The following is a 25,823-nucleotide window of genomic DNA, read 5'->3' on the forward strand; positions in this document are numbered from 1 at the left end:
ATTAATTGTATGAAACAGATGAAGGTGATTACATTTAGATTTTTTTTCATTCAATTTGTCATGTGATTATATGGTGCAATAATCAAACCGTAATTATGTTCCTGATATTCACACTAATCCAATGTGCACTGGGCGTCATGTATAAAAGAATTATCTGGATGACAGCAAATCTAGCTTTCTGACTCTCTCACTATCTGTCTATCTACTTATCCATCTGTCTGTCTACTCATCTGTCTGTCTGTCTGTCTAATACGTATTCACTGAGTGGTTTAGAGTGTTCTGACATGATATTATTCACATTTCTCATCTTTGATCTGTTTGGTGATATTGCCATTTTATTATGACAATTATTCAGCCGGTGACTAACAGTTATATCTACTAAACTTCATCACTTCACTATTATTTAATTCTCTGGGTTGTTGATGTCGTAGCAGTATTCTTTGCATTCGTAGCGTTGCTCTAGTTTCTGCGGATGTGCTGTTGGTCCACCTCCCACTCAATCAACTCTGAGGCACATCACAGCACATCCTGACAGGAGATGTATTCTGCCGCCGCAGGATATAAACCTCATTTTTAGAGAAAGACTCCAGCCTGTTTTCCACGGTTATGTGAAATGTATCAGATAATACCCTCGCTCCCAAACTGGCCATATTCATTCTTAACTCTAACACGATCTTTGCTGCCTTTGCCCATGTTTCTTTGGTGATAAAGCGTTCCCCAATCAACTGTAATTTTAGACTATTGTTTCTTGCTTTTCTTTCAGAGCTTCATTAACCTCAACATGTTGCTCATTAAAAAAACAGCGATTGTTTCTGTGTATCGGGTTAACTGTCCTTTAATATGTAATGAGTACATCGTTGTTGCATCGGTTTTCTGTGTCATGCACTGTATACGTTCAATTTGTTTCCATCAGCACCTGATAACAGGAAATGTGAAGTTGCTTCGATGCCACATAATATCATCACGTGACTTCACCTTTTCCTCTGCGAGGCCTCATGCTGTAAAAGACACTAATTGCTCTCTTAAGGTCTACTTTAACATTCCCCCTATGGTGGACCGTTAATATGCTTTAACATTCCACACTGCTCTCCCCTATGGTGGACATCAATCAGCAAGTCCATCTGAGTCTCCACACAAACAGCACTAAGTGTTTGAAAAGAATGTTCTGCGGAGGCACTGGAGTTTGGCTCAGTGCGTTGGGAGTGAGAAACAAGGCGATCACCTTAATGTAAGCACATGTCGGCATAAGGAGCCGTTAGAAGGCTGTCGGTTTGGCGTATTGATTTTTTCCAGAGAAGCCGCTTGGGTTAAGTGAGGAGTGTTCGTCCACGTTTGCCCGAAGCATCAGCATCGTTCTGCCTACCGCACACCATGCCGGCAGCATACACACACTTCTCACAAGCTGCCTCACATCGTTAACATTTAGTCTGTTTTGAGATTAGCAACATTAATGCATTTTTGTGTCTACTCATTCTTTCAAAAATATAAATCACAAAAAGCTGATTTGCATTGGAATGGTTTACTATGGTTGCAACACAGCAACACACAGCACAGTTTTTAGGTTTTGTAATATTTGGTTAATTTGATATGATGTGGCAAGTGGTGAAATACACACCATGAAACCTCCCAAACCAAAGGCTAACAGCCACTAGATCCCACAAATAGATGACGCTGGGATGTTGAGTGCCAAATGTTGAATTAGGTCCTAGAAGAGGGACGCTCAATGCCGCTCCTGGAGATCTAGCACCCTGTAGTGTTCCCCCAGTCCTGATCTAGCACCCTGCAGCGTTGCCCAGTCCTGATCTAGCACCCTGCAGTGTTCCCCAGTCCTGATCTATCACCCTGCAGCATTCCCCAGCCCTGATCTAGCACCCTGCAGCGTTGCCCAGTCCTGATCTAGCACCCTGTAGTGTTCCCCCAGTCCTGATCTAGCACCCTGTAGTGTTCCCCCAGTCCTGATCTAGCACCCTGCAGCGTTGCCCAGTCCTGATCTAGCACCCTGTAGTGTTCCCCCAGTCCTGATCTAGCACCCTGCAGCGTTGCCCAGTCCTGATCTATCACCCTGCAGTGTTCCCCAGTCCTGATCTAGCACCCTGCAGCATTCCCCAGCCCTGATCTAGCACCCTGCAGCGTTGCCCAGCCCTGATCTAACGTGTGGTTTCATGTTCAGGCATTGCTCTCGTCATATTGTTTCAAAGTGAACTCATTCTGGGCTTTGTATTTGAGCTCCTGTGATTTCTCCAGCAACCCCCTGCAGTCTCCTTTTTTGTCTCACTGAGCTTTTTTATTTAACTTGAAAAATAACCTTCAAAGCTATAAAAACAACAAAAAACAATAAATATGTTTTTGTATAAAATATGTTAGAAAATAAAGTGCAGATCTAAAGGTTAATCAAAGGTTGATCTTCACAGACAGGTCATAACTCTCCTTTAAATACACCTAGAATAGCCTTCAGCTCACTAGGCAAGGAATTCTACACTTTAGAGCCATTGTAGGAAAGGCTGCTTCGCTTCTCTTTAGACAGGAAGTGGGTGTGGAGAGTGTGTTGCTGTGAGTAGAGAGCTCTTCTGGGAACCTTCTGATCAGTTCACTGAGACCAAGCAGACATTTGAAGGTTATTAAGGGTATCTCAGAATCAATTCTGAAAGACACAGGTAGACAGTGCAGCCGTCTGAGGAGAAATCTCCCTCCGCTAAAGAGTTCTTTGGCAGCCCGAAAACAAGAGCACAACAGTAGTCTAGAGTTGACAGGAAATCATGTTTATGTTTTTAACTGTCAGCTGTTGAGGTAATGGCAGCAGGCTTTGGTTACTGAGGTAACAGAATGTAGATTTACAGTTTATAGCAGATTTAACAATAAAAAGCATATAAAACACAGAGGCCCTTTAATAGTGACACAGGTCCCTTAACAATAAAAAATCACATAGAGACTAACATGGGAGCAAATGGTAGGTAGGAAACAAGTGTTTCATTATTCTGCCGAACAAGCTAACGTGAACTGTAGTAGGAGCCTGTGGACTTACATAGCACTGACATGATTGGCAATCAGCGTATGTGGCCAGTATTCAGGCTGAGGGGAGCGGTGACGTGCGAATGGCCAAGCAGGTGTTGTGAGCCGGCATCATGACGTGTGATTGTGGAGCTCCGAGAGCTCATGCTGACGCCTGCTTGACTGGGGGGCTGGTGGGCACGTGACAGCCGCTGTTGAAAGTCACACCCAGGTTGGGAGATTACAGGGTTTAGCCTTCATCGATAGACACTCTCACGTGCCCCTGCAAAACGTTTGCTGTTCACAATGACAAGGAATTGTATTGGCTGCAAACGCGTGCGATGCATTAGGGATTTGATGTCCTCTAGTCAATCGAACAAGGATCTGGTATATCATCAAGGGTCAGTAGCCGGGGACAGTTGAGTTGCTAATCATCTGAAAACAGATGGATGGAAATGTTGGATTTATTATTGATCAAGGCTAATGGGAGAGTGTAGTTTCAATAGTCATGGTCCCCAGGCTGAGCCATGAAGGACTATAAAGGAAAAAGCACAACACTTGCATGAAAGATTCCAGCCACAACAAAATGTTCACAGCCATTCATACTGGATTAAAAACATTTGGCCAGTTTGTTAGCCAATGAAGTATTCATGTGGTCATTGGTATCAAAAGTGATGCTAAAACCTAAAAGAACCTGTATATATAAGTCACCTGCATCTTGAGTGATTATAGTATCATTAACATTAACTTATGAATAACTGTTTCTGTGCTTTGATGAGCTTGGTATAAATACTTTAATATCTCAGAACTGAACTAGTCATTTAGTTGAATGGAAACCACCTTCTCAATGATTTTTCAAATGGTTTTGATAGAAATATTTGAAACTGGTTTCCAGTTGCTGAGAACAGAGGGATGAAGGTTATTTTTCCTGTAACAGTACAGCCCCTGACCCCTCCCTCCTGTCATAGTACAGCCCCTGACCCCTCCCTCCTGTAACAGTACAGCCCCTGACCCCTCCCTCCTGTCATAGTACAGCCCCTGACCCCTCCCTCCTGTCATAGTACAGCCCCTGACCCCTCCCTCCTGTCACAGTACAGCCCCTGACCCCTCCCTCCTGTCATAGTACAGCCCCTGACCCCTCCCTCCTGTCATAGTACAGCCCCTGACCCCTCCCTCCTGTCACGGTACAGCCCCTGACCCCTCCCTCCTGTCATAGTACAGCCCCTGACCCCTCCCTGCTGTCACAGTACAGCCCCTGACCCCTCCCTCCTAGTCCCTCAGCCCCTAGTCCCTCCCTCCTGTCACAGCACAGCCCCTAACCCCTTCTTCCTGTCACAGTACAGCCCCTGACCCCTCCCTCCTGTCACAGTACAGCCCCTGACCCCTTCTTCCTGTCACAGTACAGCCCCTGACCCCTCCCTCCTGTCACAGTACAGCCCCTGACCCCTCCCTCTTGTCATAGTACAGCCCCTGACCCCTCCCTCCTGTCACAGTACAGCCCCTGACCCCTCCCTCTTGTCATAGTACAGCCCCTGACCCCTCCCTCCTGTCACAGTACAGCCCCTAACCCCTTCCTCCTGTCACAGTACAGCCCCTAACCCCTCCCTCCTGTCACAGTACAGCCCCTAACCTCTTCCTCCTGTCATAGTACAGCCCCTGACCCCTCCCTCCTGTCACAGTACAGCCCCTAACCCCTCCCTCCTGTCATAGTACAGCCCCTGACCCCTCCCTCCTGTCACAGTACAGCCCCTAACCCCTCCCTCCTGTCACAGTACAGCCCCTAACCCCTTCCTCCTGTCACAGTACAGCCCCTGACCCCTCCAAACAGGCATGTGTATGTGTAGAAGAGAGTTCCTAACAGTCATTTTAAGGCTATGTGGGTAAATTCTTTATTTAAGTGACTGATTGAGAAGGCTTCAAAGTAGAACAAAAACATTTAAGTAATTAATGAGTAGAGGGAAGTGAACATAGTGTTTGAATTACTGGCAAGTATACTGACATATACTCGGCTCGTCTTAGACCAAGAGATCTGTGGAGGTAAACAGGCAATGTTGTCCCTAATTGAAAGAAATTTACTGCCAAAAAAGTCATGAAGCTCATGAGGTTAGTCATTTAAAAGTTCTGATGAGGCTTGGAGTGAATGGTTAATCAACTTATGGAGTGGGGTAAAGAAGAGATGAATGGGCATTAAAATGTCTAGACTTTTCCCAGAGTTACAGTGTTAATGCATTAATTATGTCTTGATGTAAAATGTTCAGTTAGGCAGACATTGGAGGAGTGGATGGAGAAGTAAAGAGGTCTGTGAAAGTTCTTACAGAATATAGTGGTGCTTATGACTCCTTATCAGTATTGCTCCAGGAAACCACAGTCATCCCAAGGGAGACACATTAGTGACAGGAAGTTCCAACATCCAAAATATTAGTCACCATAATATCTATACTATGTGATATAATCTGAACGAATGAACAGCTATGATTACATGTAGAGTCCAAGTTAATGTGTAAGGTCAAAGAAGTTCAATATAATTGTAAAATAGTTATTAAAATGATCTAAAGTTTTATAAAGATGACTGTGAATGTTCCTAGCAAGGTTTTACATTAATGTAACATTAAGTTTACATGTATATTCTTCATGGTTTTACATGAACCGTCCAAATATAAAAGCATGCTTAAATGCTAATATTGATCAGATGGGGCCAGATGATGATGCAGATGTGGGCTAGTGGTGGGGTGGGATGATTTTGTTATCTAGGTCCTTCTCTCTGAATGCAGTGGAGTATATGCTGTTTTGTGCTCTTTTGTGAACAGGACCTGAGATGTTCATTACCTTCATTGGTTTGGGTTCTCAGAGTGTAACAATCAATCTGTTTCGTTGAATGCTGCTGTTGTTTGTGTGTGCTGTAAGCAGGAATGTGATGCTGTGAAACCGATTTGATGCGAACAGTCAATGAAGTTGGGATGAGGGTTTTAAACAGTTCATCACCTTCCCAGAAGATATTGAAATCAAGGTGAGCCAGTCGTTTAATGGCAACAGTCAGATACAGGCTAAAGAAGTTCGTCCCCCGTCCTAGAGCAGGTAGGCTTCAAGATGGATGTGGAGGTAGTTGAAACCATCTAGCAGGTGGCTAAAGCTTTAATGAGGTATTTCTGAGTGTTGTTGTGGAATGTTACAGTTATGTTATTAGTTACTTGAGTGGCTGGAAGCAGCAGTCAATCCAGATCCAGATTAGAATGTGGTGTGGAAGTCTTTTATACTTTGGTGAGGTCCAGAATGCTGGTGGAAGATGGTATTATAATTCTTCTACAATCTAGGAGAACGAACACATACCTCCACCCTGTCTCAGTCTACACAATAGCTTGATTTCAACATCTTGAAAATGGTGATGATGATGATGATCATCATCATTGTGGTGATCATCATCATCATCACCATCACCATTATGATGATTAAAATGATGATGATCATTATGATGATGATGATGATTATAATTATAACGATGATGATGATTTGTGTGTTTAATGTGTTGTTCAAAACAAGTGTTCTCATTTAGATTTGTAATACTTTCATTTAGATTTATACTATCATTAAGACTTAGAATACTATTATAATAGACTTACAATATAAGACTTAAAATTCATCAAAACTTATGTTTTTCAAAAACAGCTAATGCATTTCAAACAATGAATTCAAGGCCAGGAAACCTATGAAGAAAAATCTTTATAGCTGTGCAAATGTTTCCATCTGAAATGGCTGAGAAAAGCCCATGAAAAATAGTTTGCTTCTCCAAGCATATAAATGTATGCACTATGTCAAGCAAAGCAATTAGTTGCAGCAAAGGTACCTGACAAAAATCGATCAACGTTCAATTACGGCTCAACGGCGTTGCGGCATATTAGGTACGTCTCTGACATGATGAACTGAGAGATCTCACTTCATTTTCAGTTTTAGAAAAGCAAGATGACGGTAGAGAAATCAGATTCTTTTTCATTTGATTGTCTTCCATTTTTTGTGCATGCATTGCAATGCTAATGGATGTCAAAGGATTCAAAGACTCAAAGGATGTCTTGTGTCTGTAGGGGTTCACTTTTCTCGTAATCTGAGTCCCAGCACCTCCTGCACCAGCTAAAACTGTACCAAAACAATGGTCCCGGTGACACAAAGTGAAACATAAACTTGCCGTCTGTAATATGAGCCTGTAACTCAAGATCAGTCAGACGAGGAACTAGAGAGGCACGGTGAGGAGTTCACACAGTGGCACAGGTTCTTGGTCAGTGTTCTCCTAGGACACTCTCATCTCAAGATGAGCCTTTAAGCATCCAGAAACAAAGCCGGGATCGGAATTGGATTTCGTTTGTGTTGGATCACGTGTCACGGCCTGCTGCCGGTCACTCTGGCATAAACATGCAAGACTGTGACCCATTTTCAATAATTTGGGGAAAAAATGCTTTTTAAAATTCTTTATTGGGAGTTAGGGGGCGTGTGAAAAGGGTGCGCATCACTCTTTAAAGAAGCTGTATGGGAATCAGCTGAAGTGTGCAGGAATCCAGCCCTTAAGGACTTCGATTGTAAATGGACCGTCAGTGCCGATTCCTTCAGTCCCACTCAGGCACTGTACATAAGAGCGTATAATGCAGCTCTTGGTGTGTAATGTCACGTTCCTGTATTCCCAGAATACTTTGTTGCTGGCGCGTCTGCATTCAGAAACCTATCGTTGAGAGCTTCGTAACTGGGAAACACATCTCCTAATCTGAGCTCGGCCAGTTTTATGGCACAATAACGATGGAGAGTCCGCTTGGGTCCTGTGCAGCTACTTCACCGAATGCAGCATCACATTGTGAGGTTTCTCCTTTCAAAGAGGTTCAGATCTGAAGTGCACTGGCTGACCTTACATTGTGCTGCATGTCCTATGGCGTTATCCGATTCAGAGGACCTCCAGACCCCATAATCTTCAGAACCCTTTTTAAACTGAACTAATTGCCTTTTTTGTGGTATGTAGTGCCTGCACAGCATGGCCTCTAAAGGATGCTGGTACATTCAGTACTCAGATTCAGCACAGGACTCTACAGATCCCTGGTTTCACTTCCCTGAACCTGATACTCCACTGGTGTGCATTCTTAATTTAGCAGGAAACATTGATTATTTGCTAAAGGAAGACATGGGAAAAATTCACCATGATGCTTCACGAACTCAAAATATCCAAGTAGATTGTATTGTTTTTTTAAAACAGAATTAATACTAGAAGCATCTGAAGGTTTTTTAGCTTAGCTTATCCTGAAAGAACGAGTGATGCTTTTCAGTAACAGATAAAAAATACACCCAGCCAGTGGCATGCAGTCAGACTGACGATGGGCACCTGTATGGCTGCACTCTAAATAAATGCAATTTACACAATTCCATAGAGGCAGAAATGACTGATTGCGGGCTGTCATCGACCCCAAAGTACCAATAAGGTCTGCCTCTCATATCTTCCCACTTTTTTGTTTTGTGCCTATTGCCATGACTCCTGGTTCCCATAGAAACACTGGCAAGTAAATCAAAAAGGGACCTCTTCACAGTAATATAAGGAGATGCTTGCCTTAACCTGAAAAAGCTACACAGAGCAACCAAAGCCTCTTGATGAGGAAGAGTAGAACCTCTCATGCATCTTAGAGTGGTAATCCTTATTAATACCATGTAATCAACAGGTGGGACTAACCCCTGTTTTGGAGTACTGTAATATTATAAATATTATATATATAAAAATATATATAAATAAAAAGTATAAATTTATATTATATTAATAATATAATAATACAATTATTTATTTGTTTCTGGAAGCAAAACATATATAGAGAGACACTTCCTACACTTCAGGAGACAGGAAGAAGATCTCAGCCCTTTGTCAAGGAAATTGTGATTCTCATGATCCTTCTGTATAGAAAACTTAAGCATAAGAAATTATTTTTGCTTTTTCCTCTGAACTTGTTTAAATGCACAGGGAATTTCACACAAAGGCAGAAGTGAGATTTGTGGAGATAAATGTTAGCTTGTGTCTTAGACTTAGACTGGAAATCTGGATTATCTGGGATAAATCTCAGCATTTCACTTTGGGAACTTTAGTTCACTTTATGCTTCACTGCTAGTTTCTGTGGTGCTGAATGAAAGACAAGTGGCACTTGTGTGTTCACTTTGTTTTAGAGCAACATGTGCTTGTGCACGTGCATGTACATGTTGTTCAATAACCTGCATACATGTGCACCAGCACATGTTGTTCAATAACCTGCATACACATGCACCAACACATGTTGTTCAATAACCTGCATACACATGCACCGACACATGTTGTTCAGTAACAACTCACAGCGTTTGTTATGGAGCAGTGTTTGCTGGTGTTTGGATGTGCAGATTTTGTTGGTGAGCCACGTAAGATGGTGCACGCACGGGCAGCTTTTCTCCTGGAGCAGTACTCACTCATGGAGCAGTACTCACAGGTGCTTTTCTCCTGGAGCAGTACTCACTCATGGAGCAGTACTCACAGGTGCTTTTCTCCTGGAGCAGTACTCACTCATGGAGCAGTACTCACAGGTGCTTTTCTCCTGGAGCAGTACTCACTCATGGAGCAGTACTCACAGGTGCTTTTCTCCTGGAGCAGTACTCACAGGTGCATGTGTCTGCTTTGTGTCCTTTGTGCCTGTGGTAACCTGCGATTTCCAGCTTGCTTTACCTTGTCCTGTTGTACTGGAACCCTGGAACAAAATAAGCAAATGAAAAGATCTCATATTCAGTTTTATTTCTGACAAAAAGATGAACTAAGTCGACAGATGACACCTTTTAAAAGCTTAAAACTGAGAGGCCTGAATGCTTTTCCTCTATAGGTGATATAAGGAAAATTGTCTGTGTGGGTAGATGAAGGTTGTAGTAAAGCCAGTGAATTAGTACATTAGAAAGAACTCATTTTAACATCGTGAAGCCGATTATCTAAGCACGTGTGCGGATGTAGTTCACAGACATTCATGTAGGTTTCAACATTCAGGCTTTGTCCTAATAACAAAAATGAACGATGAAGAAACAAACAAATGTAAACTTCATATAAATGCTTGTAACATCATACCTCTTCAAACTCAAACATACATGCGCGACATGTTGGGATGCAGGAGGTGTGTGCATCGGTCCCTGTGTAAGCCTTTGCATATCACTCATCACTCTGCCTTAACTTCTAACTGCAGACATATTTGAGTGGACCAAAGATGCAGTTTCCCTTTCTAATTAACATGCTATTCGACACTGCCCAAAACGGGCACATTGCTAGCCTAAATGACACTTTGTAAAACATAAACAATAGTAGTCTAAACATTAGTATGCTTTCTAGTCTACAAACATACAACATATGGTCTGCTTTGAAAATTTCCTAAATTGTATGAGAAAAGGGGGAAAATGTAGTGGCTGTGAAACCCAAATAGCCAGTCACAGTCGGAGTGACAATATTATGGTATAATAGCATTCCGGCAAACACTTTTACTTCCAAAGTGTCCAAGGGCAGAGTCCCAGAGAGACCGAGGCTGATTTCAATAAAACTGTAAAATTTGCTTCCCCAGCATGGCTCCTCAGTGGCTTTTGCTGAATATGTTTCATGATGCATAATCAGTTTTCGGGGCCACCTTTAGCACAGTGCACATTGGAAATGCTACTTGGGCACAAGCTTGTTTTTTGGCTGGCAAACTCGGTTCACGTGCCAAGAGGACCGTTGCCCTGCTTTGGGGGACTAGATTCATTTGCATTCCACACGCACACCAGTGACCCCGACACTCCAGTGGGATGCAGTGCACGGGCAGGTACAGGTGAAAGGACCATGGGGGACGTCGTGATACGTTATACATAGGGGAGGGGAGACTGGAAACTGGTTTATCCAGTTTAAATTGGTTTCACCTCGGAGAGTTTCAGAAACACTTTGCTGGCACAGATGATGAAGGACCTCTGTCCAGAACATTCTGCTTCTTTGGAAACGTTGTTTATAGCCTGCCACACTGCAACTTCTGCTAGCTTTTAATACACAATACACTCCAGTCACTTACTGTCATATTCTTCAAATATATATTATGCATATATGCACATACATTTACATTCATATAAACAATCTGTGATAGCAGACGATGTAGAAAATAGCATTGGTGACAGGCCCAAGTAAAAGAAACGGGAATATGAAGTTGGAAATGTTCTCTGCTGAACAGAATGTTGTTCTAGAAGCAAATACCACTGGTTTAGGCTACTGGTGTTGTTCTAGAAGCACATACCACTGGTTTAGGCTACTGGTGTTGTTCTAGAATCAAATACCACTGGTTTAGGCTACTGGTGTAGTTCTAGAAGCAAATACCACTGGTTTAGGCTACTGGTGTTGTTCTAGAAGCAAATACCACTGGTTTAGGCTACTGGTGTTGTTCTAGAAGCAAACTCCATTGGTTTGAGCTACTGGTGTTGTTCTAGAAGCAAATACCACTGGTTTAGGCTACTGGTGTTGTTCTAGAAGCAAACTCCATTGGTTTGAGCTACTGGTGTTCTAGAAGCAAATACCACTGGTTTTGAGCTACTGATGTTATTCTAGGAGCAAATACCACTAGTTTAAGCTACTGATGTTCCTGTCCTTGACCGCACCAAGTCCATTTGAAAATAGATCAGCTAAGTGTTTCTGTTCTCACCATTTCTGCTCGGGGGTTATACAGTTCCAGTGAGAGGATCATCTGTTTCTTCACATTATGAGATGCTTCATGTGGAGAATATCCCAATAACCACATCCTGAAGAGATATCTAGGAGGTCTTGTCTGCTCTGCTATGTGAGCTAAGTAATTCATCATACGTAGAGAGTGCCTAATCTCACTGATGTCCCATTGCTGACACTGGTCTTACATTATCCATATCAATGCTGTCCCCATAACCTTCAACCCCCATAAGCAGTTCAGTCCTAAGAGGAAGGCTAACTTACAATTGTTTGTTTTAATCGAGGGGGAAACCTTTTCACTACGTCCGGTCTAGTTGGTCATCCGTCTGATGTAGCTACAGCACATAGGACTCACATATCAGGTCGGGGTGACCTCTGTAATGTCTTTGCTTTCCTCGCTTGTTCACATGACCTCATCCCCCTGGAGCAAAGGTCATAGCTCAGCACACTCCCAGTGCCCAAGGACATTTCTACGCACACGCACGAACAGCTCAGTTCACCATTCCCTATCATGTGATATTATGAAACACAGAAATAGATTAGGTTGTATAAGTACAGAGTATATAAATTGAAAACAATTATTTTATCTGATTATTATTCCATGACAGCACTTCATTGAGATCCTTCAGAATCTGTGACAGTATCTACTCAATCAGATCTGGTTATGGACACCATAGAAACCAGATGCTCGCATATAGAAGCTTTTGATAGGGTTTTATTAGGAAATGACAATCCACAGTCAAAAAACTGGTGTGGGTCAATAACCACCGATACATACAGAACCGCCAGAGAACAGCCACATTGTAAATGAACTTGGCCTAAAATTCTAGCAAACTAGGGCTTATTCCAAACAGATGTGAGACAGCAAGAAGGCAAGAAGAAGCCAAAGGGTCGAAAATGTATCAAACCAATGATTGATCCCATCAGGCAAGCTAGCCAGAAAGGGTTGAGGCAGAGACGGTAGTCAAAATACAGAACAGTATGATCTGTTAACAGTACGCTTAAGCCAGGTATAGCAAAAATTCGCAAAAACAGAGTGTGGAAGATATGAAGACAGGTATAAATATGGAGATGATAACGAGAAACAGATGAAAAGACTCGATTATCAAGAGAGGCGGATCAGATGAGCCTGACGCAATTGGTGGAGCTGAATGAAGCGGCTGGCGATCGTCTGGGGGGTGGGAGACAGGAGATGCAGGTTGCCCAGGTTGATGGAAAATCTCCTGAAATGCGTGGTAAATGTAACGAGAAGGGCGGGCATTTTAGAGAGAGGGATGTGCCAGACTCAGAACCCTTGCGTGCCCTCAGGTTGGCCTGGTGTGTGTGTTCTACAGCTGGTATTGTTCATTGCACAGACTGGTTCCCTCAATTAAGCCTGGAAACATGCCTGTGACCTTTCCATGGCCCTGAAGGACTTTTGAGGGCATCTCAAATCTGCTGAATTGACCTCTTCTGCGCAAGGTGGATGGCAGTGTTGTTCCGTCTGCTCCTGTGTCGATCTCAAATTCGACTCCTGTGTTTTCTAATTTTAGTTTCACCAGCCAAGGTGCCTGTGAGTCATCGCTGCTAATGGAGCCTTAGGAATGTCTGCTTAGCTCCTGTCAGTATTCACCTTTGCTGCAGGCCTGTTTTGCACACTTCAGACTGGTGCCCTTTTCTCCTATGGTGGTTGCACGTGGCTTGGGTATTGTTGGCAGCTTTCAGCCTCTTTTTTGCCCTTTTTTTGAATGCTTCAGGGCTGAATTGTTGTCCCTGCAGCACGGGATGATGTCTCTGCATTTACTTCTATTTCTGCCTTGCGCTCCTTGTCGCAGTAATACTGTCTGTCATCCCCCCTCCTCCATGCAGTCACCTCTAAAATGACATTTCAGCATATCCTGTTGCTTTTTTTTACTCCAGTTTCCTCTGGTGAACCCTTGTGCCTGTTCTGTCTAATGTCAGTTCTGGGGTCCAGTTGTAGCTGCTCCAATAGCTTTAGATCCTGTAAGCTTACTACAAGCCTGTTGCTAATTATTTTGCTGCATTACGCGCTGTACCCACCATGCCATGATACCACTGTCAACAGTCTGCCCGGCTTCAACAACGTGACACTCTCTTCCACGTGAGCCGTAGCAATGTCAGTCAGCTTGACTTCCCCCTCATGAAGTGCCAAGGCAGTGGTCAGCCTAACCTCCAAAGCCTCTTTATCCACTTCATCCGTTCATCCAGTCTAAAGTTAAGTTTCTACGAAGGATGATCCTGAGACCGATCCATGCCGACCTCTGTTCCTCAAAACCACACTTGCCGCACTATAGTCACAACTTCATTTCAATCTCCGAAACTGCTGCAGATGATAAATGTGTACTGGTCTACACTTCTGACTATATGATCACATTTAACGGCACGTTGCGTTATGAGCGCTAGACACCGTATGTACACCCTTCACACACTCTCCGTTCCCATCAGCAGGCCAAACCAGTGACCCAATACAAAGGCAACAAAGAAGAAAGTGAGAATATGGTAGACACCAAGATTTCAACAGATTCCAGGAATGTCATCAGTCTCGGTCCAGAACAGCAGTATCCTAGGAACTGCAAAAACACTGCACCACACTCTCAAACATACAGGCCTCTATGCACATATAAAATGCTTATTTCCTTTCCCTTATATTTAGTTTCACCCCACTGGGACTAGAAAGATGAAAGAAAGATCCCATCAGCAGTCCAGACAGAAGAGCACCCAGCAAATCAACAGTACTGACATGAGTAGAGTTGCTGTATCTCACCCACACTTCAGTTAGGTGAGTGTCACCACATGGGGAAACTGCAGAACCCCCTCAGTGAAGGACGGCTCTTTTAGCTTCATTTGGAAATTGTTTATTTCATGTTGTTTTTCGCATTCATTATAAGGTTCACGGTTTGAAAAACATCTCAGTCTGGGACGCTGATCCCATTTTCCACTGGCCTGCTTTTGTTTGTTTTTGTCACCAGCGAATATTGACCGTGAACGTGGCTAATGTCTTTTGGAAACATTCACTTCGACCGCGTTGGCCCCCAGACAAACGAGCATCGGAACAAGATCTTATCTTTCCTTCTCACTCAATGTGCCTGCAGCCTCTGCGGCTCCTGTTAAGCTCAGCTAACCTCCATCTGAGCTTCATAAGCCAAACTGGGAACTTTTGGTTGCTTTGAAGAAAAAATGGAGGTTAAGTGTTGGGAACATAGCCAAAAGAAAATGACTGCCAGTATTCGTGAGCGATGAAGTTGCTGTGTTCTGACATACTTGCTGGAGGCACAGACTGCCAGAAACGAAAGACGATAATTCATGGAAATATAACATAACCGTTAATTATTTATACATGGCATATAAATAAATAATAGGCTAATATTAATGTCATAGTTCTCAAAAAGTGCTTCTTTCAGGTATTGAGCTTCCAAAGAGCTGTATAAATCCTGTGTTGGTTTTCAAAACATACCCAGGGGTCATAATAAATGTAGCATATCAGCAGTTATGCATCTCTGTATTGCTTGCTGGTTCTGAGAAACCTAGCAAATGATCCATCATGGTGAGCTTGGATCATGGTGAACTTGGTATGAAATAGCACCAAGAGCCCTCAAGTAAAAGAAAGAAACAGGTACAGATGGAGAGGTGTATCTTTCTCTCTCTCTCTTTCTACCTCTTGTCCCTTGACTCTCTCATTCTCTCTCTACCTCTCACTCTCTCTCTACCTCCCTCTCTTTTTCTACCTTCTCTATCCCTTGCCTCTCAATCTCTCTTTCTCTCTCTACCTCTCTTTCTAACTCTTATCCTTTGCCTCTCTCACACTCTCTCTTTCTCACTCTCTTTCTACCTCTCATCCCTTGCTTGTCATTCTCTTTCTCTCACTCTACCTCTCTCTTTTTGGACCTCTCATCCCTTGCCCCTCTGTCACTATCTCTCTTTCTTTCTCTCACTTTCTCTATCCGATTGCCCCAGCATTGTAGTAAACAGCAGGAATTAAAATCTTCACACATCCCTGAAACCAAATGTGCACAGATTAAAGCTGTCTAGGCTGTGTACCAAAGCCTCTGAGCAGGCCTGGAGAACATGGGAGACTGAGGCTAGAACACACCTTCAAATCAGACTGCTGGGAACTAATCATGAGAATCAACAGTGGCTCTATAGGTAGCCTGCATGCTGCTTTCTTTTTAAAGTCCACCCAGAGCCTTTAATCCACAATGGCTGGCCTTCCGGCTATGCTGTAGGTGTATTTCAAGTGGGAAAGAATGAAAGCAGAGATAATTTATTTTAGATTGGAGGGCCCTGTTCATCATCACCAGTGATGCTGAGTTGAATAGAAGCAGGTCTAGATGCAAAAGATAAAATATGTATAGCCCTTATTTAAAATAATGGTGCTCCTGAGTTTTCTCAGAGGATCAGTTATCCATCTGTTATTCAGACATGAAAAGTTAGTAATTAAAAACCGGGATGCGAAGTGTAGACGTTATCCATCAGGTACAGAGACTGTAAACCATACATAGTGATGGATTCTGGTTGAGCCATGAAAATGTATATTCCATTACCCACAGACAAGTGTAGACAGTCTCCGAATAAACACTTCAGTCTCTCATGGAGTGACATAATAGTTTCTGTCACTAACTTCACTGACCTAGATGTGTAACGTTCAAAACATTACCATCCTTCCCAGATTATTTTCTCCAGATGCCAAGCCATGCTAATCAGATTAAGTTAGCAGGTAGATCTAATCTGTGAAAGAAAATATCATGGCCAGAGTCTACAGCTCTGGCTAGTGTTAACCAGGCATACCTGAAAATGTGCAATTTAATTAATACAGAGAGTAGCCTTATCTTTTAGGGTCATTCTGTTTTTAAGGTCCTTCACTTTACATAAGATAACAAATGAGCATGTGCATATGGACAGCCTGTGTGTATCGTTCATTGTCTGTGGTTGTACGTGCCTGGGATTTGAGCTGTATCTCCAGTTCTGTGTATGAATATGGGCTCGAGCCCCTGACCCCTAACCCCTGACATTGCCACAGTACAACTTGCTCTTTGTTTCAAACCAGTTTGAAAAAAATCAAACAAAATGTTAATAACATGTTAATAACATGTTAAAACTTTCATCGGTACCTTGTCTCAGAAATGCCTGTAGCTGCATTTTATCTTGATATGATGAAGCTGTTTCATTCTGTGATTCTGTTATTTTTGGTCCTCTTGACAGAAAAGAAGATTCATTAGAACATGAAGTTATGACTTTTCGTGCTAATTCTGCTAATCGATTTTAATTCTCCTCCATCTTAGGTGTGCGTAGATCACAGCTGTTGCTGTTTTTCCTTCTTAATGAATCACCATCAGCCTTTATTGCTTCTGCTGTAATCACAGTCAGTTCAAGCCATGTTTCTGAGCTCTGGCCTAACGTATTGCTGCATGTTTGTTAGGCTCTCCCCCTCTAAGGTGTGAATGGTTTTTACAGGTGGAGGGGTGAATTGAGCCAACTGGGGTCAACAAGGGTCGTGTTGCCGTGGCAACAGCGTTGCCTGAGCAAGTCTGGTTTTTGCGGCATGATTAATTAATGCCCACGACCTCGATCGAACTGGAAACTTTGCTGGAGGTTTTCCTCTGATTTGCTCTTTGAGCGATTGTGCTACTACTATCTGAAGCCTCTTCGTCACTGATGATGCTGCGTTCGTTGTCAGTCAGTGGACTTAGCGAAAGGGCTCCAGGAAGAGTGTCCTTCCTCTCTCAGTCCTACAGCCATCCCATAATACCTGGCCGCCTGCTTCTGCTATAACACTGGGTTTGGACTTCCACTCTGTGCTGCTGCAGCCTGACTATTCTGATCTGTCTGTCAGTGCCAAAGACCACATTAATCAGCGTCTGAGTGGAACTCAGAAATCACATAGCTCCAGAAAATCATTTTCTCCATTGCCTGTTTGTCCTTCATTAAGTGTATCAATTGATGATGATGATGATGATTATGATGATAAAGAGTCAGGAAGCAGACAGGCATCTAACGCTTCAATGAGATTATTCCAAAATTACTCTTTGGATCTGTGTTTGCCTTCAATTAGCATCTTTTCAAATCTCTTTTATTTGGAGGGAAAAGACACAATGTCTTCAGGATTACTGTTGGTGGAATCGGCAACTTTTGCTCACGACCTGCTGAGCCAAATACGTGAGGCCAAACACGTTCACAAGTCTGCTATTTGTAGTGAAATGCCCAACATTGATTTGAACTGCTTTAATGTGTATTAAGAACTCTGAATACATCCCATTACTTTAAATCTAATAATTTTTATTTTATTTTAGGGTGGGGGTCTCTTTGGGAGGTAGTTTGTCACAACAGGTTCTTAAAAACTTTCTCACATACAATCTTGTGGGAAAGACACACACACTCTTCTTATCTCTCTCTACAGTATCTCTCTGAGGAGTCCTTGACAAAGCTGCTGGATATTAATGGTTAAATATTAAGCAAAATACGTTACTGGCTAAGCATGATCTCCCCAATGATGTGTCTATACATAAGCTTATTTTTTTGCCATTTAATACTGGGAATTAAACACACTGAGAATACCAGGGAGTAACAAAATGAATAGATTCACTCCGTTTTAAAGAAAAATCTCAGTTGTTTCTTATGACTTGTCAGACCACCATCATATTAAATAAGAAATTACGTAGAACAGTCATAATCTTTGAAATGCTTCACAAGGATTTATGTTACATTGAGAAGTGATTTATTTATAGTAATTTCAAATAAACAAATTTATTTAGCTATCGTTATGGCAAATCATAGAAACTTAGATAACACTTTGATATCTGTGTTGATCTGTTTATTTGTAATTGCATAATTATAATTTGCATAAGTAATTTGCATAATTATACATTTGCATAGTTTTTATATGTGGCAAAGGTATACTTAGTTATTTGCGGCTCTGAGGCAATAAGACTGGCGTGCTTCCTTTAGGGCAGTGGTTCTCTTCAGGGCAGTGGTTCTCTTCAGGGCAGTGGTTCTCTTCAGGGCAGTGGTTACCTTCAGGGCAGTGGTTACCTTTAGGGCCGTGGTTACCTTTAGGGCCGTGGTTCTCTTTAGGGCGGTGGTTACCTTTAGGGCAGTGGTTCTCTTTAGGGCAGTGGTTACCTTTAGGGCCGTGGTTACCTTTAGGGCCGTGGTTCTCTTTAGGGCGGTGGTTACCTTTAGGGCGGTGGTTACCTTTAGGGCAGTGGTTACCTTTAGTGCAATGGTTCTCTTTAAGGCAGTGGTTACCTTTAGGGCCGTGGTTACCTTTAGGGCGGTGGTTACCTTTAGGGCAGTGGTTACCTTTAGTGCAATGGTTCTCTTTAAGGCAGTGGTTACTTTTAGGGCAGTGCTTCACCTCCGTGGAATCACCTCCATACCATCACCTCCATACGGTCATCTCTGCAGTGTTCCAGCGCCTCGGATTGCCTCTGGCCTCAGCACTTGACAGGGAATTATTCATGCGGGATAAATTTGAGACCATCGTCAGTGAATATCAGCATGACCCTGGGATCTGGATGTGGAACTGAGGAGCTGAGCTGCGTCCAGAGAGTACACACATCAGGGAAGAACCAGGGCCATCTGGCTGCATTTGGGCATCTTCTGTTTGATGGGCATTCAGATGCACACAGGTGTACTGTTAAGCAGCCAAGACATTTCCCTGTCCCGAAATGAAAACCATTTACAGGTTGGTGTAAGCCACGTTCTAGTTTAATGTAAGCCATTTTATAGGTTGGTGTAAGCCACGTTACAGGTTGGTGTAAGCCATGTATAGGTTGGTGTAAGCCACGTTCTAGTTTAATGTAAGCCATTTTATAGGTTGGTGTAAGCCACGTTATAGGTTGGTGTAAGCCATGTATAGTTTGGTGTAAGCCATGTTATAGGTTGGTGTAAGCCACGTTATAGGTTGGTGTAAGCTATGTATAGTTTGGTGTAAGCCACGTTATAGGTTGGTGTAAGCCATGTATAGTTTGGTGTAAGCCATGTTAAGGAACTGCAGACTCACACCTGTGCGCTTCACCCTGCCCTTTTGGCATGCTCAGTATCATCAGCATCAAGTATTTGAGCTTGAGTCTTTTTTCCTCCTCCTCTCTCACACGTCTGATTTGTTGCCAGCAGGTTGGCCTCTCTGCTCATTCTCTTCTTTAAATAGCCTAGCACCGCTGTGAATTCCCTGGTGGCCTTAACCCAGACAGTCCGCTCTCTTAGGCATTCCCAGCGTCCCCCACACCCATTCTTGCTTCTTGCCTGGCCTATAGATTAATAACACACTATCGAACTCTGTACACATTAATGTGGTGTTTGTTCCCCAAGCAAAGAGATTAACTCCATCACGCGTTCGATGAAGAGTTCAACTTCATCAGTTAACGTCATCACATGCTTCGTGTTATTGATTTTATCCCCCAAAAGTGTGGCTGAGAGAGAACGATCTCTTGAAAAATACACTAAGATTCAATTAACTCAATGAATGACTTGTGGATAGTGATTTAGAAGATATTTATAGGGATTTGGTGGTCAGAAAAAGCTAATGAACTGATGCATTAATGGATTAACTAGCTTTTGATGCCACCTCATATTTTGACCTTGGAGAGGCCATGAAATGGTACAAGGTCATTTGTATAAAAGAACAATTCTATGGTCTTATTATAATACCTATTTGTTTACATCCTAACCTGTTTCCACATCTTCAGTGTGCATCTCATATATATATATATATATATATATATATATATATATATATATATATATATATATATATATATGATATATATATATATATATATATATATATATATATATATATATATATATATATATATCATGGCCTGGTGGTAGGGAACTGGTCTTGTGACCGGAGGATCATGGGCCATGACTGAGGCGCCCTTGAGCATGGCACCTAAAAACTGCTCCCCGGGCGCCGGGCTAGGGCTGCCCACCGCTCTGGGCACGTGTGATCCACAGCCCCCTAGTAATCACTGATGTGTGTGTGTGTGTGTGTGTGTGTGTGTTCTGACTGCACAGATGGGTTAAAAGTGGAGGACAAATTTCTATTGGGGTGTAAAAATCACAATCGACAAAATATGGCACATTTACATTTTACATATATATATATATATATATATATATATATATATATATATATATATATATATAGATAGATAGGTATAATTTTTTTTTCTTCTTTCATAATCCCAAAGGTGCAATGTAAGAATAGAATTTGGTTTAGTTACCTATTTCCACCTTAAGTAAAGTAAGACCATAATGCATCATCACCACACAGATTATTCACTAAAAGTTGTTTGTGCGCATTCTGTTATGATGTTCAAAACTCAGGTCACGTTATGTTGCATTAAACTTTGTGCATACACCACAGAGCTGGAGCCTGTCATAGCAGCCATAACCAGGTCGTTGTTGATACTGCTGGGCTTCCGCACACTCTTGGATCAACGCCTAATATGGGCCTCAAATGATGTTTTTGTAATGTGGAAATATTTGCAATGGTAAAAATGCACATGTTTGAGGCCTGCCTTTTCTGTGTTCGGTAGGAGCTGGTGGGTAGTGCCCCAACGCAGCGGAACTGGAAGGGAATAGCCATTGCGCTGCTGGTCATCCTGGTTATCTGCTCTCTGATCATCACCTCCGTTATACTGCTGACCCCGCGTAAGTTGATGCAACAGGACAAACGTCCATGTGGAGTTGTGTGTCTCCGGTGGGTGGGGGATGCAGGGATGACACGCAGTCCTTTTTGTGCAGATAAAGTCATTTCACCCCGTCACTCTATAATGGCTCTTTAATGTGTATTACGGTAATGATCCAGTCCCACCAAACATGGATTATCACCGTCTAATTGCCACGGACATTTATAAAATTGGCCAGATATCAGAGGTGCCATTTATATCTTGTTGAGTGTAATTTTTGTTCCTGTGTTTTATGGTTAGTGAACAAAGATGGCAGAACTTTTTAATTATCCTCTGATGTTCCAGATCAGAGTCATTAGATTAAAGGTTTTTTTTTCAATTTGTGATTTTTTTGTACATTTGCATGATTATACAGTTGCATAATTTGTATGTGGCAAGGATGTACTTAGTCATCTGCAGCAGTTACATAATTTCTTGAGATTATTTGTTGTAATAACTGCAGCACCTGAGACAATACGACTGGCATGCTGCCTTTGGTAGTTCTCTTTAGGGCAGTGGTTACCTTTAGAGCATTGGACTTCACCCCTAGTCCTGGAAGCCTACTGCATGAGACAGGTCTTGATAAGCATCCAAAGAGTCAAGTGAACTGTGATGGGACATGCTGTGACGTGAGCAGTGAAGCCTGCACTAGGCTAACACTGACTGTGATTCCTAATTTTATATAAATAAACAAATAAAGCATAGTGAGATTTGGATCAATGTGCATAGCTCAGTCAGCCGAGGAACTATCCATACAAACCTGGCCTGTACAGCGTCACCTCCGTATCGCCACCTCCGTATCGCCACCTCCGTATCGCCACCTCCGTATCGCCACCTCCGTATCGTCACCTCCGTATCGTCACCTCCATACAGCCACCTCCATACAGCCACCTCCATACAGCCACCTCCATACTGCCACCTCCATACAGCCACCTCCATACAGTCACCTCCATACAGTCACCTCCATACAGTCACCTCCGCATTGTTCCAGCTCCTCAGGTTGCCTCTGGCCTCGGCGCTTGACAGAGAATTGCTCCTGCAGCATGAATTAGAAACCATCGTCAGTGAATATCAGCATGACCCTGGCTGCCTCTGTTTGTTACCACTGTTTTGTCATGGCTGTGTCATGGGCTACTGTCTTGGTAGTCTGAAGCCACGCAATGAAACCCTTTCAGTATTTTGAAAAATTTGCTATAGGGGTGGAAAAATCCGTCACAGCCGAGAGAAAACAATGTCTGAAAGGGGCCCAGCGCCGCTAAGAGCAGGGAAATTACAGTGACAGCAAGACAGGAAAACAAAACAGCTAGACAAAAGGTCGCTTATCTGCAGAAGCAGCTACAGAAGCAATAAGAAGCACAAGTACATGTGGTTGTCTATACTGGCCCTTGACACAAGCACATTTATTTTCCTTAGCGCTGTGCTCTGAAACAGCCGTACGAGAATGTCGTTATTTGTGTCGGAATCCTAATAGGAACTATCACTTCCCGAGACCGCTTCAGCTTGGGCGTGCTAAATAGAATTCCGGCCATCTAGTTAATCAGCAGCTTTGAAACCTGGCCGCGTTACTCTGCAGACAGCAGGCAACCAGAGACGTGAGGAGACGAGGAAGCAGACGTGTGGCCGTGCCTGTGGAGACGTGAGCATGAGTCACCACCGCTGTCTGTCTTAGCAGGCGTGAAAGTGGCGAGCAGTAAGCCTGATGACTGACTTGGGAGATTTGCATAATGTGCATATGCATTTTTCCTCACGTCCCCATTGGAGACAGAGACATCCAACCTGAGAAGCTCACAGTGTAACCACCAGCTGCAGAATCAGCAGCAAATGGGGCACCGATGTCAACACGTGTCCTGAATGTCATCAGACGCGGAGTCTCTCTAACGATCCCGGCATTCCAGAGATGTCCCTCGACCGCCATCCCAAACGCTCCCCAAATCTCCCATCACAACATCCCAGGCATCGTCTACAGCAGAGCACAAGTGACATAGTACTCATGTTGCCACACACTGATTCATATGACAGCTGTGCCATATGTTTTGTTTTGTTTATTTATTTCTTTCTTTTCTGATTACAGTTTCAATTGTCAGCATGGTAATTAAAGCACATTGACAAGTAACATGACTCCATACATTATGCATGCAAAGAAACTGTGCAAACCAGAAGGAGCGGAAACTGGATCATGAGCAAACAGCCAAGCTCAGTGTTTGTTCTTCCCTTTTGCAGGGGCATGAGTGATTACCGAGAAATGCCCTTCAGCTATTAATAATTCAGAAGGGATTAGAACCATTATTTAACCAATCGATAATGAAGAGAACTTGCGTTTTTCTGAGGTTCTTTTGCAGCATTTGAATAGAGTTTGTGGCCCTTATTGTGTCTGTTGTACAGAGGTAATGTGAGTTTGATCTGTTATTTAACCCATGCAGGTGAGGATGACAGCCTGGCTTCCAAGAAGAGAGTCATCATCGAGGACCTCTTCAGTCAGGAGATGCAGGTCCATGATCCTCAGGCCAAGTGGCTCAGCGGTGAGTGGCACTGCAGCTTTCTCACAATGGCAAGAGGCATACTGACTCTGTGTGCGTGTGTGTGCGTGTGTGCGTGTGTGCGTGCGTGTGTGTGTGTGTGTGTGTGTGTGTGTGTGCATGCGTGTGTGTGTGAGAAAGCTTATTGGAACATTTTGTGACCGATGAAGCTGGCGATAGCATCACCTGCCCCAGAGTTGTGCTGGTAAAGCCTCCCCCTTGATAGTGGGGCGCCTCTGGTCTACTTCAAGCGGAAACTCCCATCTAATATGAGCCCGGGAGGTGTAGAGTGTTTCCTCACAGAGACAGATAGCACTTTGCTGTCCCATTCCCATTTTTTTCTGACTTTCTTCAGCTTTTTTGCAGGTGAAAAAGCTTTCTTTCTTTGATTTTTAAATCGCCCAAAAGACTTGAACAGTTGCATGAGTGGAAGTGAAGAAATCCTGATGCCTTTTACTGGCCTTTCCATTATTACTCCCATCATGACTTCTCAGAAAGTCTTGCCTTTCCTTAGTGGATGTGATTGCAACTCAGCAGACTGTACAGGAACTTTGAGTTTTCAAGCAGATATCTTCTTTTGTTCTTCCTCTTATGGCCTTGCCTGTGTTTAACTAATCTGTTGTTAAACTTATCAGAACGCTTTGTCCCACGTGTTCCCTGGCAGGAAGACTTGCTAGGTGCCTTAAAGTGGTACTAGGGCTATGGTCACATGACTATGGTCATGTTACATATCCCAGCAGCCTTTAGGTTCTCACAGTCTGTTCTACATTTGGCATTTGTGGGTTTTGCTCTGGACAATCATAAGGCCTATATGTGCTTTTTGTAGAATTAAGGGTTGTGATCCATCTGCTTGCATGCACAGTTTGTCAGCAGCCCTTTACCCAATTCATCACTGGTTATCTCTTGACCACAGGACAACAGTCCAGTTGTGAATGAATTCTTGAGTTAGAACACAAAATGCCACATTTTGTTATTGTAGTCTTCCGATTTGACTGCAGCGCAGTCCAGCAAATGTTGATCCATACCCCAGCTTCTCATTCTCCTCCCACATCTACAGACGATATATATTAGCACATGAGCACATTAGCACACGAGCACATTTTCCCCATCAGTATTCCATTGGCTGAGGATGATATTCGCTGCCACAGTATTTTGGACTTTGGAGTGATCATTCAGTATCTCTCAATCATTTCACCAATCAACCGGCACCAATCAATTGTCTTAGGTCAGCGAAAAGCTTGGAGCCCTCTCGTGGGGCAGATCCAGACTGCAGTGTTTCGGGAAGTTGGCAGATGTCAGAAGCTCAGCATGAAAACCCCAGAGCACGCCCACCACCAGATGGGCCAAGATAATTAACCACGAGAGCTGAGGTTCATGCCCCTGCCAGGGCCGGACTGATCACCCACGTGGATGCCCAGGAATTAGCATGTCCTGCTTCTAATGGCATGTTAGCATCTCTGCTGCACTCTGGCACTATCATCTCACACTCGACGTCCACTATGAGAGTTGCTTGATTCTGTTTGGGGTCTTGTTACCATTTGATGGGCAAGTACCAGCAAGAGAAGGTTCACGAAATAATGTCACCTAAGGGTTCATGTACATTGAAGTTTGCTTTGGGTATGAGGCATGCAAAATCAAGGGTTTAGATCCAGTCCAGTTGCAGACTGGACTGGATTGGATGCGGAGCAGGTCCTTCTGGTGTTATTACTTTCAGTAAAAATTAACACATGTTTCTTTGTGCTTTAAAGATTACAAGCAAAACTACACAATATCTGTTCTTTATTTTACTCATTACGTCCGTTCTGCCACGTTGAAGGGGCTTATCAGACAAACACAGAAGTGCAGCTGCAGCATTATGAATCCATTTCTTTTATTGATCCCCTGGCACAATGTGAGCATAATTGTGTGTGTGTGTGTGTGTGTGTGTGTGTGTGTGTGTGTGTGTGTGTGTGTGTG

At 43.1% G+C, this 25,823-nt stretch overlaps 1 protein-coding gene across 9 annotated transcripts in view; it reads left to right on the plus strand.

The window, feature by feature from the left end:
• dpp6b (dipeptidyl-peptidase 6b) overlaps positions 1 to 25,823 on the plus strand; it is a 183,423-nt gene that overhangs the window by 136,914 nt on the left and 20,686 nt on the right. For all 9 annotated transcript variants that reach the window (XM_076972525.1, XM_076972523.1, XM_076972524.1 and 6 more), the window contains 2 exons: positions 21,220 to 21,334; positions 23,772 to 23,870. In XM_076972525.1, the coding sequence (XP_076828640.1) occupies positions 21,220 to 21,334; positions 23,772 to 23,870 (214 nt within the window). The remainder of the gene's footprint in view (positions 1 to 21,219; positions 21,335 to 23,771; positions 23,871 to 25,823) is intronic.

The sequence above is a fragment of the Brachyhypopomus gauderio genome, chromosome 14, assembly GCF_052324685.1.
Source record: "Brachyhypopomus gauderio isolate BG-103 chromosome 14, BGAUD_0.2, whole genome shotgun sequence".
Taxonomy (NCBI): domain Eukaryota; kingdom Metazoa; phylum Chordata; class Actinopteri; order Gymnotiformes; family Hypopomidae; genus Brachyhypopomus; species Brachyhypopomus gauderio.